Source organism: Nuphar pumila, chromosome 1 (genome assembly GCF_984573655.1).
Source record: "Nuphar pumila chromosome 1, dmNupPumi1.hap1.1, whole genome shotgun sequence".
Classification (NCBI taxonomy): Eukaryota; Viridiplantae; Streptophyta; class Magnoliopsida; order Nymphaeales; family Nymphaeaceae; genus Nuphar; species Nuphar pumila.
In genome coordinates this window covers 44,397,251-44,409,383 of record NC_143249.1, presented here as the reverse complement: position 1 = coordinate 44,409,383, position 12,133 = coordinate 44,397,251, and the positions used below count along the sequence as shown (strand labels likewise).

At 37.7% G+C, this 12,133-nt stretch overlaps 1 protein-coding gene across 1 annotated transcript in view; it reads right to left on the bottom strand.

Moving 5' to 3' along the window:
* The window catches only part of LOC149848847 (uncharacterized), a 39,528-nt gene extending 28,941 nt beyond the window's left edge, over positions 1-10,587 (bottom strand). Inside the window, exons 1-10 of the mRNA XM_089997687.1 lie at positions 10,260-10,587; positions 10,068-10,152; positions 9,057-9,096; positions 8,697-8,945; positions 6,279-6,378; positions 5,905-5,979; positions 5,311-5,409; positions 3,818-3,934; positions 3,611-3,726; positions 3,414-3,513 (exon numbers count right to left, since the gene is read on the bottom strand). Of these exons, the coding sequence (XP_089853813.1) occupies positions 3,414-3,513; positions 3,611-3,726; positions 3,818-3,934; positions 5,311-5,409; positions 5,905-5,979; positions 6,279-6,378; positions 8,697-8,945; positions 9,057-9,096; positions 10,068-10,152; positions 10,260-10,391 (1,113 nt within the window). The 5' untranslated portion in view covers positions 10,392-10,587. The remainder of the gene's footprint in view (positions 1-3,413; positions 3,514-3,610; positions 3,727-3,817; positions 3,935-5,310; positions 5,410-5,904; positions 5,980-6,278; positions 6,379-8,696; positions 8,946-9,056; positions 9,097-10,067; positions 10,153-10,259) is intronic.
* Between the last annotated feature and the right edge of the window lie 1,546 nt (positions 10,588-12,133).

The window sequence follows — 12,133 nt, the reverse complement described above, 5'->3', positions numbered from 1 at the left end:
GAAGACAACCGGTTGGTTTTCACACTAAAAATTTATATATCACCTTTTCATCCGTTCCTAGTGGTTTTCATTTCATGTTCTTAAATAACATTCTGACATTTTGAGAGCATGTTTCCAGCAAATCTATAATTGATTAATTTCCCTCCATGTCTGGCTTAAACCATGGGGTTGTGTTGATCTGTTGATGGGATTTTTTTCTTTTTTGTTCTGTACACATTATTTGTTATGTCCATACTGGTATTACTATTCCCTAGATGTCATCTCCAGAAGGTAAAAACTACTATAATATTAGTGTCCTTTTTCTCTTCTGCTTGTCGTGTTGTAATCATGCCATTTAAAAAAAGAAAGGCAACACATTGTGTGGTTAAGACATGCAACCACCACCAATTTGTGCCCCTAGTTAGTACTCTCTTATTTGGCAAATGTCACTGGATCATGTAAAAAAAACTGATGTAGAGTTTTATGTGAACCATCCAGGGGTGGCACTATTTGATATATTTGTGAGGTCAATACAGCAAAGATGAATCATCCTCTGACCTACTAATCCTTGAATTATGTTAGAAAATGTATGTGAGTACCTTGCTGGTTTGTTGTGGCCTTTAGGCCACCTGGGTTTTATATTGTGTGCAGCAGATGCGCCCCTTTTTGGAAGCTTAATGTGGGCACACGAGTGTGAACTTGGTTTCGGTGGGGGACCTTATTTGAAGGTGCCCATATGGTGGACCCACTAGGGGTTCGCTTGGAAAGGTTCAGAGGACCTCATTGCCTTTGCAAAAGGTTAATAATTTTGGATTAAAGAGATTGATGGCATCAGATAAGTTACCTTTGGTATTAGGAGATATGTGGAGTCAGATACAAAATCCAATCCATTTAATATTATAGAATAGTGGCCTTGTAATCTATGTCACAGGGATTCGGCTAGGAGGGTGTCGCACCCGCGTCGACGCGACTCAACGCGGGTGAGGGTGCGGCACCGGGTGCGGTCAACCCGATCCTGGGTGCGTTGACCGCACCCAGGATCATTAAGGTCCATTTTTTTAAAAAAAAAAATTGCCCAAATGGGCTTCGAAATTTTAAAAAAAAAAAATTATGCAGCTGACAGGATCATTAAGGTCCATTAATACTATTTTGCAGCTGTCAGCAGCTGACAGCTGCAAAATAAAAAAAAAAAACCCGCCTATTCCCCTACCCCCTTTATATATATATATATATATATATATATATATATATATATATATATATATATATATATATATATATATATATATATATATTACATTTTTGCCCCTGCCGCACCCCCGCACCCGGGTTTTTTGGAAGTGCCGAATCCCCGCACCAGCACCCGCACCCATGTGACATAGCTTGTAATCCTTGGCTGATTTTTATACGGATTAATATTTGGTCTATCTTATTGAAAAGTTTACATGTGTTGCAAACTTTGTTGATTTAAGACAGGATTTTCTCCTTATTGTGCTTGCTTGCAAACACTTTTTCTACAGGAGATTGTAGAAAAGAAAACACAGTTGCATTTTCAATTTGGACTTCGTTTGACCACCCCTCTATTATATGTTAAGAGCATAAAATTGTAGAGGCTGATTTATAAAAGAAGGGTTCCTATATTCATGGGAACCTGAAAATAAAATTGTATGATTTTATATTTGTATTGGATTTCAATGTTATATGTGGTTATGGTATGTATATTGAAAGCAGGATATGGTTATGGTATGTATATTGAAAGCATGATATGCCACCAATGTGATTTGCTTACTTGAATGCATGAAGTGGTTCAAGAGACGAACTGTATGGTATTGTGGCCTCTATAGGTGTGTTTTAATCTTCACGTAAAATCTGAGTTTTTAAACCATAGGTGTGTGTGTGTGTTAGTATTTATCTAAATCTGGGTTTTTAATTGAACAATTAAATTTGGGTTTTTATTTGGTTATGCATCCGATTTCTTGTAGCCACAAACATGCATAGGTATATATTTCAAGTGAGATTGTAAATACAAATCAGTATTCTCTTGTTCACGTAAGTTTGGTGTTAACTTAAATTTGTATTGTCATTTAAGTGTACTAAATTGTATAGTGGTTATGGTTGAACCACTTGTGGGCCTTTGAAAGCTATATGCTTGTGCATTGTTCTTAAAATAATCAATTATGAGATGCATTGCTATGTTGCCGTACGATGCATGATGAGTTGTATGCTGTTCTTGTGGAAAGAACCTTTAATAATTTAAAAGCTTATAAGGAATTGAATAATGTAATAGCTTGATTCCTTGGTTGCCATATGTGGATTTTGGGAACCTGGGATGACGATCACGGGGGACTCTGAGTTGCAGCATCTTGGTATACCAAGCAGTATTGTCCAGGGTGAGGATGCTTCGACAATGACCGTTCAAGGTGGGGATGCTCTTCAGTGGTTGGTTAGGGTGAGGATGACCGATGATGCCGGCATGGCAGCCTAGGGTGAGGATGCCCTTTGTCGTCCCGGCATTGGGTGGGGATGCCCAATGTTTTGGCCTAGGATGAGGATGCCCGACGTTGGTCGAGGGACATGTATGGAACCCAGTTAATAAAATACAATTGTGTGATTAAGATACAACTGAAAATTGCCTTGGGCCTCAGAATTTGACCTGTGTCAATATCCGCGGGAGTTGTTCAAGATGAGAACTTAAATGAGTTGCATAAAGCTTAGACATGCATTCACAGGCAATGATTAATAATTAGATAAAAAGTCATTCATGAAATAGGTATTGGTTTGGGTAGCATGTATCAAATTGAGTTATATTGCAAGCCAGTTTGAATTGTAATATGTGCTTAAAGGTTTTTCTTAAACATATGTTTGTTCTGATGTATGCTTCTTTCCTTATTGTTGGATTTTGTGAGGTCTCGTACGAGAACTTTGGTTCTCACCCGGTTGTTTAAAATTTTTCAGGGACGGGCTTAGCTGAGCAGTGTGACGGCAGAACTAGGTTGCTGGAGGTGACGATGTTTATGATTAGCTGTTGGGATTCTAACTGTGTTGGGAATTGATTTTTAAACTTATGAACTTAAAGTTTGAGTTTATTAAGTTGATTTTGATTTAAATTAATTTATGGGTTGGAATCGATGTTTGGTTGATGAATGAAATTTGTGATACGCCCCGGATCCATGTGTTAGTTTCCCGCAATCAATTAAAAACATGTGTTCCTTTATAAAAAAAATCCACGTATTTTCAAGGGTGAGTTTGGGGTCATTACAGCTTCCATTTAAATTCTCAATAAACTAGAAACTCGTGTAAGCAAACAAAAGACTAGAGAATAAAATATGTTGCTTAGGTAAAGTAAAATGTCCACTATAAAAAGTGACTCTGATAAAAGATATTAGAGCCTTGTGATAGCCAAGGAAATAAAATGAGCAAGTAGTGGATCATACCCTAAGTTTTTTACTAGCCGCAACTGCATATGGAGGAACTAGTGATGACAGTTCACATAATGGCCTCGTTAATGCAGAGTAAGTTGGATGTTCAATAGACCTGCAAAATCAGATAACAAGCATTCAGAGAAAACACATTGGTATCACCAACTTGATGATATCAAGCAATATTAATGTTAAAACAGGCAAAATTTTACCAAATATGAGAATCCTTCACACATGCTAATATATCAATGCTTGGAGCACGAGGATGACACCAGGATGCCACACTATGACAAGCGAGCTTTGGAACAGGCTTTATACGCCTCAACTCCTACTCAGAAAAATGTTAGCATGTTAGAGCAGTTACACAGTAATCCCAAGATGCAAGTTTCAAACTGGAAGAAACAACGGATGGTAAAAACCTTGAATGAGACGGTATCCCAAATAGCCAATCCCTTGTCTACACCAATAGTGATCATCTGAGGGGCACCGCCGAGTACCCTAGAAATTTCAACAGCTACAACTCCACCATCATGTGCCTTGAGAAACATGAAAATAAAGCAAATTCATAATAAAAAAGAAATTATGATATATAAATGCAAAATGCATTTCATAAGATATTTATGACTAAACTATTGTTTGTACCACAAGCAAAAGCTCACATTAAGGATGCCAAAAGGATGGGAATTTCATTTAAATCTATTAACCTGAATTTATCAGTTCTCTGGCATACATACCATAAATATGTCAAATTTTAAGTCTCTCCTTGTATTGCTCTTGATTTAAATGGAAGGACTTCAGAAAGCCGTTACTCAAGATTTTTTTAAGACTTTGGACTAAATCATCTTGGAATTCAAGTTTATATGAAAATACTTTATATATATAGGGAAAGTATTTGGTACCCTTGTGGGTAAGGAACCCTCTAACTGGAACTCATACAGGGAGGTTGTTTTGACCAAATTTAACCCCATGGATGCATTCAGCATGGTAAAAATAGTAGTAATCAACTCTTGGATCGTAATTTCTTGATGTAAAAATACAATTTTATGAGGAATGAAAATGTAGTACGTTGTGAGCTGTTGATTTTTCAACACCTATAAAATCTTACATACACGTTGGAGTAACATGATCCAAGCACTGATTTCTACTAACCCAAACATGTAGATGACATCTGGAGGGCCAGATGTGAAAAAACATCAAAAAATTAAAAATATTACAGTTTTTTACTTGGGGGTTCCTCACCCACAAGGGTAGCACACATTAACCCATATATACACATATATATACATACATTCATACATACATATAGAGAGAGAGTTCAAATTCCTTGTGTGGTAATCGTTATTTTCCCTTCTCATTGAACTTTTGATCATTGAAAATAAGATGAGTGAGAATCGTTTACGATGGTTTGGGCATATTCGACGAAGGCCTAATGATGCTCCGGTTAGAAGGGTGGAGAAATGGGAAAATATATTAGCTAAAAGAGGTCGGGGTAGGCCTAAGAAGACTTGGATGGAGATGATAAGAAAGGATATGAAGGCTTTGAACCTCACCGAGGACATGACATTGGATAGAAATGATTGGAGGAGAAGGATTCATGTGGAGGACCCAAAATGATTTTCTTTTTGGTTCATATCGCCGACCCCAATTGTTTGGGATGAAGGCGTTGTTGTTGTTGTATTGAACTTTTGATCAGAACTATTGAGAAAAACAAATTTTTTAATCATTTCCATGGGATTTTCTTTCTGAGAGATTCCCAGGCAAGATCTTTTGTTGTTTATTGCATATAACCCAATAAACACATAGATTGGCAATGAAATAATGCAATTGATTAAGAAGCTGACAAATCTGTCTCAATACTTGAGAAGATGCAATTTTTTATTAAAGCAATGAGAAATAAATGATAAAGAGTTACCTTCAAGCTCAGTTTAGGTACAAGTTCCCGGGAATCTTGAATATGATCTGCGCTCCAGAGTACAAGCAGTCCATCACTCCCACCAGAAACCAGAAGTGCCTGGAAGCATTATAAATGGAGCAACTTAAAGAAACAACCTTGATTTTTCCTCTCTTAAAATAAAGGAAATTAAGGGTGGATTTGGGTAGATTGTTGACTGAGGAAGGTCTCAGAAAGTTTATTTTCATCACATATGAGAAGTTTGTCAAATTAGACAGAATAATAATTCCTTTTTCCCACCTCATGCAAACATTATGAATTGCTGGCCCGGAGAGAATTCTCACTAGCAAAAATTATCCCCAGTTGTATCCAAAACACCCTTAGTTAAGATAGACAACAGAAGCAATACATAAATTAAAGTGGAGAGAACATGTATAATTACATATTAAAATACAAATCAACCAGCCCAAAATATGGTTTAACAAGAATTGAAGAAATAGACAAACTTGTCCAAAAATGGCACCCAATAAAACAAAACAAAATGTGACAGGATAAGTTGTAAAAATGCAATACACATGATATAAAATATAACCAGCAGCTTTACATGGGAATTACCTCACCAGAAGAGGCAAAGAATGTAATCAAACAAGAAATTGATCCTTTATGACCCCCAGTATATCTGCGAACAAGCTGCAAACAAGACTTTCTCAGCTCCAAGAAGTTCAAATAATGAAGAAAGACCAATGGTTGCTAAAAGACAAAATTATTAGCCCATGTTGTCAACAGCAGACCTTGAAATCTCATTACATAATCAATATTTATCATCTTCCATGGGCCATTATTCTTAAAAAAGTAGGGTTCCAGTTGTTATGATAGCAGTCAGTTTTCAAGTCATTCCTCAACAGATAAATGCTCAAGAATACCCCAGTACACTTCTCAACATAAACTAGAACAAATAAACAATAACAGGAAATACAATCATTATCAACCTTCCATGTAATCATTGAAAGAACTCGAATTACACCATCTGAGCCACCAAAGACAACAAGAGGGCCATCACCAGCAGCTGACCTTGACAAAAATTCCATGCTGCAGTGGCAAGCCAAAATGTTCAGAAAATAGTAAACAAGATGGTTGGACATAAACTAAGTATGAACTTTGCATCAGAACATCACATGGTACCACACGTTATAACATTTACCCCCTTGTACAGCTGACAAAAATTAAGAACTTCACAATATTCATGCAGCTTGATTTATGAACTTCCATTCCAGAAGAAAATAGCAGGCTAAAGTTAAGTGAAAGGGTTCTGGAACAAACAATAGAGGACAAAAATTGCAATGGGGCAATATCTGAACTAACCAGATTCCTTAGGTAATGGCTTATGAATATAAACTATAAAGTACAAGCCCAGGAAAAACACAACCCACGATGTACGTGACAACAGGGTCATAGAATTTGCTGGACGAGACGGCACCCAGTTTGCTGATATCATGAACCCAGATCTCTCTCTTTCATGGATGTAAAAGTGCACAAAATAATAATAAATAATGCCACAGGGACAAGTATTTAGCAACCTGCAACCCCTGTGACTGCTCAAAAATACAACCGGATGTTAGCTACATGCAACTCTAGTGACCGTGCTGTTGCAGTGGCATGGAGCTCATGATAGAGCCATACATGAGCCGAGCAGAGACTGAGCGTGGAGTATTCAACTCAGGCAACCTTATTAAAAAGAAATTTATTTCTTTCACTTGTAAAACTGTGAATCTGTGAGAAGATGAGATTTGAAATCATATCCAACTTAGAATCCACAAGGTGGCCACAGCACACCACCACTTTTCTTATATAAACATACCAATATGCATGCATATGATTCATTGTCACACATATAGCCGACATTTTAAAAAAATCACAATATCATCCTGATACAGTACCAAAATGATTTAAAATGGGAAACATTCATAAACTTTCATATTACTTTTTTCTATACTTTAAATATGATTTTTATCTTATCTTTTATTTCTTATATTTGGAAAACTTTTCTACCTTTTCTTCATACCCTAAAAAAGAAAAGGAATGCCAAAATCAGCATTTCACTTCATAGTTGTTTCCTTATTTCTCAAAAAACAATGAGGCCTCTAAGGGATTTTCCCAAGATTATAGGAAAATGGAAAACCTATAAGATTGTCAGCAATTGTTTTTCCAAGATATGCAATATGGGTACTTTAAATGTTCAGCATATCCATATCGAAGCACACACTACATGTCACAGACATACATAACAAATTTTTATTTATCTGATTTATATTTTTCTATATTTTCTTCATCTTCGATGAAGTCTCTCTCTCTCTCTCTCTCTCTCTCTCTCTCCAGCGTGCATGTGTAAGTATGCATATTCAGTATTGTACACCCGCACCATATCCATATCTGTGACATAGTTGCCAAGATATCACAAACATCAGTATTGTTGACTATATAATGAACTAATGCGTTAATCAAGCCCTGACAAGCTTCAGCTCAGCATCAATCTCAACACCCTTAGCTAAACGAGCCTTAAAGTAGCACAAGCTTTGCTCATCTATTGAACAAAAAGTTCAAGCCATGCCCAAGCCTCTCACAAGAGAATAGACTCATTGCCCACACACACACACATGCTTTATATTTAATGCTATGCAATTTTATGAGTGTTGTGATATGTTACGTTAAATTACACACAATCATATGTTTATTATTAAATTTAACTATTCATTGTAATATTTTTGTGTTTTTTGATGTTCTGTTCTTTTGGTCCTGCCTACTCCGACTAGTCCATCCACACCCCGAATGGTCCTTTTAGGGGTATTTTGCCTAGGCCCCGACTAGCGTATTTGACAATTAAGCGGCTTATAGTTGGAACATCAAAAATCTTGCAATACCTATAAGATATATTAGTAATTTTTTGTGTCTATATTTTTTTCTGCTTCTTTTTCCCTTGATTTAATCTAGTTGGAAGCTTCCAAGGAATTCTCCCACTTCATAAATCTATATTCTCCATATGATTTCTCACAGATAAACTCAAGAAAGCTTTAGTAGGTCAAGCAATTCATAAAGATCTTCTCTCACAATGAGAAATATCCATAATGCCCATAAGTTAGTCTATTACTTCAAAGAAATATTGCCAAACATCAATATATTGTTCCAAGAAAATACAAACATGGATGCAAAAGAACCACCAAACAAATACACTTCTTGTATTCCAATGGACCAAAACATATACGGTGGATGACAATAGAAGCCTGTAGCTACAATGTTGATGTGTCAACATTTATCTCTGTATCACTTGCATTTAGAACTAGAGCATACATTGCCAGGCCAGGATGCCTCCAGCTTTTAACAACACAAGAGTACCCAGAGAAAAGACTTACCAAAGAAGGGATTTGTTGTCAAGTTCTTGTTTTGGTACATCACGACCACGCATTGTGACGAGGTCAAGAAATATGGCTTTATTCTCACAGCAAACAACAAGGAAATGTCTGCCCCTTGTTGAAGAAGCAGGGGGAGTAAAAGCTGACAAATGCTGGTTAACTGCAGCTGGAGCTTCGGCAGCAGCAGAGCGATTACGCCAAAGTTCCCAAAAGCGTACATCATCATCATAAAAACCCACCTGTTTAACACTTTATTTAATGATAAAATAAAAATATTTTTCCTGTCAGCGGAAATTTCAAGAGAAAGATATCATGTTGACTATTTTAAGAAAACAAGCCAAAGGTACATAAAATAATCACCTCCCACCACGTATAGCCTCTGTGGGTTTTCCTCTTAGTTCTGCGTGTGCAAAGGAAATTCAATACAAATTACCATCATTTCACTCAGGAAAAAAAAATACACCTAAGATTTGAAAAATGGTGATAAAAACTTAACCTTCGATATAGATGATGACTAGATATGTTTGTAGCTGTGTGCACATAGTGTAGTCATACCAAGCGGTTTGTGCATTTTTACTGTATAATGTATTGTATCCCAGTACAACAGCAAGTCGTTTTACCTAGCATGCAGATATAAAAAACAACGACTCTTTTTTTTTTCGTGTGTGTGTGCATGCAATTTTTGCAAAATACAAATTCAAGAAACTAACGAAATAGTGGGACATGAAGCCACATTTGCTACAACACCATACAGAAAATTGCACTATGTTGGATGAACGAAACACTAAAAACACAAGCATCCTGTTTAAGTTAGTCTTCCAACAATTCTGGATGCATCTCGCTTTCCCATTTTCTCTGGTATAAATCAACCATTGAAACGCTCATCATTCTCCTAAACATATGTGATCAGCTTCACAAGCAACCGCAGTTTTTCTAATGTCTTTTCCAGAAAGGAAAAGAAAACCACACCACAAAAAGATTTATTGCAAACAAAGGTTTATGAATTTTCCAACTTCACTCGGTAAATTGATCCAGTGTGACCAATCACGAACTCACGGACACAAGTTTCAACTCAAGACGAATCCAAATGCCAATAAATTAGAAGGAACAAAAGCAAAAAAACAAATAAAAACAAAATTAAAGGATAGAAACAGGAAAAGGAACAAATTCTTTATGTCAAGGACTAGTTTCCATATCACAGATAACGACTAACAACAAGCACGTGCAAGCAATCACGAGTTCGCAAAGCACGAAATCTCGCAAACCAATGAAATTCAAACAGAAACCGCATCGCACAAACAAGGAACCAGCATTTTCACTCCAAATCGTGTAGACTCAAACAGAAACGCATCTCAGTGACGAGATCATTACCGGATTCGCCCTCGGCGAGCTTCTCCAATTTCGCCCCGACGAGGCGCCTCTCGTCGACACCTCCGGCCTTCAACTCATAGATAATCTAAACGATTCACGAACGTCTTTCAGAAAGAGATCGATGGATACGAGGGAAAATATCGGAAGAAAAAAAATGCCCTAAAAAGGAGGAAAAGGGATGATGGCGAGAACCTGGCGGTGCTCCCAATTCCAGACGACGACATGATCGGAGGCGTCGGCCGTCACGATCCAAGGGTGTGTCGGGTGCACCTGAATCCGTACGATCTTGTCGTTCGTCGGCCGGAACGCTCTCAACCTCAACATCTTCCCCCTTTCCTCTCTCTTCTCTTTTCTTCTCTTCTTCCTTTTCTTCTTTTTCTTCTTCTTCTCAGGTCGGCCTCTAGTAGCGCGGGGACGTTCCGGCGGGTCTAGATCTGCCGGTGGCAAGGAAGATTCCGGCCATTTCCCGCGTCGGGCGTTCGGTGAAGCAGATCGAAGTCCGGAGAAGCGATCTCCGACGGAAAACGAGGTCGATCGGAAGCCAGTGGGACGGACTTAAGCATGAATACGGGTCGGATCTTGATAGGGTCAGACCTGACTCGATATCGTATCTGTTTTCCCGAAGAGCAAGTCCGGATCCAATTCCGGTTCCACTCGAATCTAAACGGCTCGGATTCGGGTCGAAAGTAGCCAATACCTCCTGTTAATTAGTTCGGATTTGGATTCGAATTCGAATTCAGATAGATAAAAGGTAATACCGAATCCAATTAAATATACGTAATTGGACTCGGTTACGATTTCTTAACAGAATCTGGTTATTAATCAGATTCGGTTAATTCCCAATTTTGAAATAGATGTTTTTTTAGGCCGCGGATATGGTCAGCTTTGTTTACCGGTCTCTTCTTCTTTTTTTGTGAAAGGCAAGCTTGGGTTAGGCAGACCCTACCAGATATCTCTTACGCCCCATGTGACAGAGGGATTCGAACTTGGGCCTTCAGCTTGGCACAGGACCCCGCTTACCACATGGGATACCACCTCGGTGGTTTACCGATCTGACTTTACTCCTAATGAACTCACCCATTATCCATATTTGTTCTCAACCTGATCCAGATTGAAGTACATATTGTCCAAGCCTGAAAATATGGATGAGTCCGCGTTGGTGTACCAAACATCACTTAATTTTTCCTATTTTAATTTCATTTCAACAGGTTGGAATGGGGATGTCAATGGATCGGATTGCATCCAATATTTGATGAAAACGGATTCCATCTAGTAAGCCAAAACCACATCCCCTTTTAACCGAACACACATAGGGTTTTGATTTTTAGCTACCAGTTCCCATAGATAACCAGATTTGATTGATATCCGAATCTGATTACATGTAAAACACAAAAAAAAAAAACGAATTTAGTATTAGCGTTTAAATTTGAATCCGAATTCTAGCCAACGTTATATTGGTCGTCGGATCTGGTTTTTGCCACGTACCTAAGCCCAATCCAAACCATTTGCATCCCTAGTTAGAAACAAAAAACGTGGAAATACAATTGTTCAGTTGGGACTGTAAGGATGGCGAAGCAGCAAGCAGTATCTGGGTAACCTAGGGCTGTCAATGGGTCAGGTACCCGATCCATCAGGGTGTAACCGAACCTGACCAAATAACAAATTGTCAGGTTCGAGTTGGTCATGAAAATAAGATCCCAAAACTGTATCTGTATAATTTCATGAGTTCATTTTTACTAAAAACACATGCAAAACACTTGGGTCCGGTTGGATATCTGGCAAAATATATATATATATATATATATATATATATATATATATATATATATATATATATATATATATATATATATATATAGGTTAGATTATGTATCCGGCAAAAATCATAACCCAAACTTGTTGCTTGGGTCAGGTTTTAATTGACCCCAATATTAATCCATACAGCACTTTTTATTCCTATACCCCTAAATTCCGATTCGGGTTGGGTCGGAAACCTTATACAAACCCAACCCATTGACAGCCCTAGGTTAAGTGAGTGCAGGTTGGATCTGGAGTAGTTCGTACCA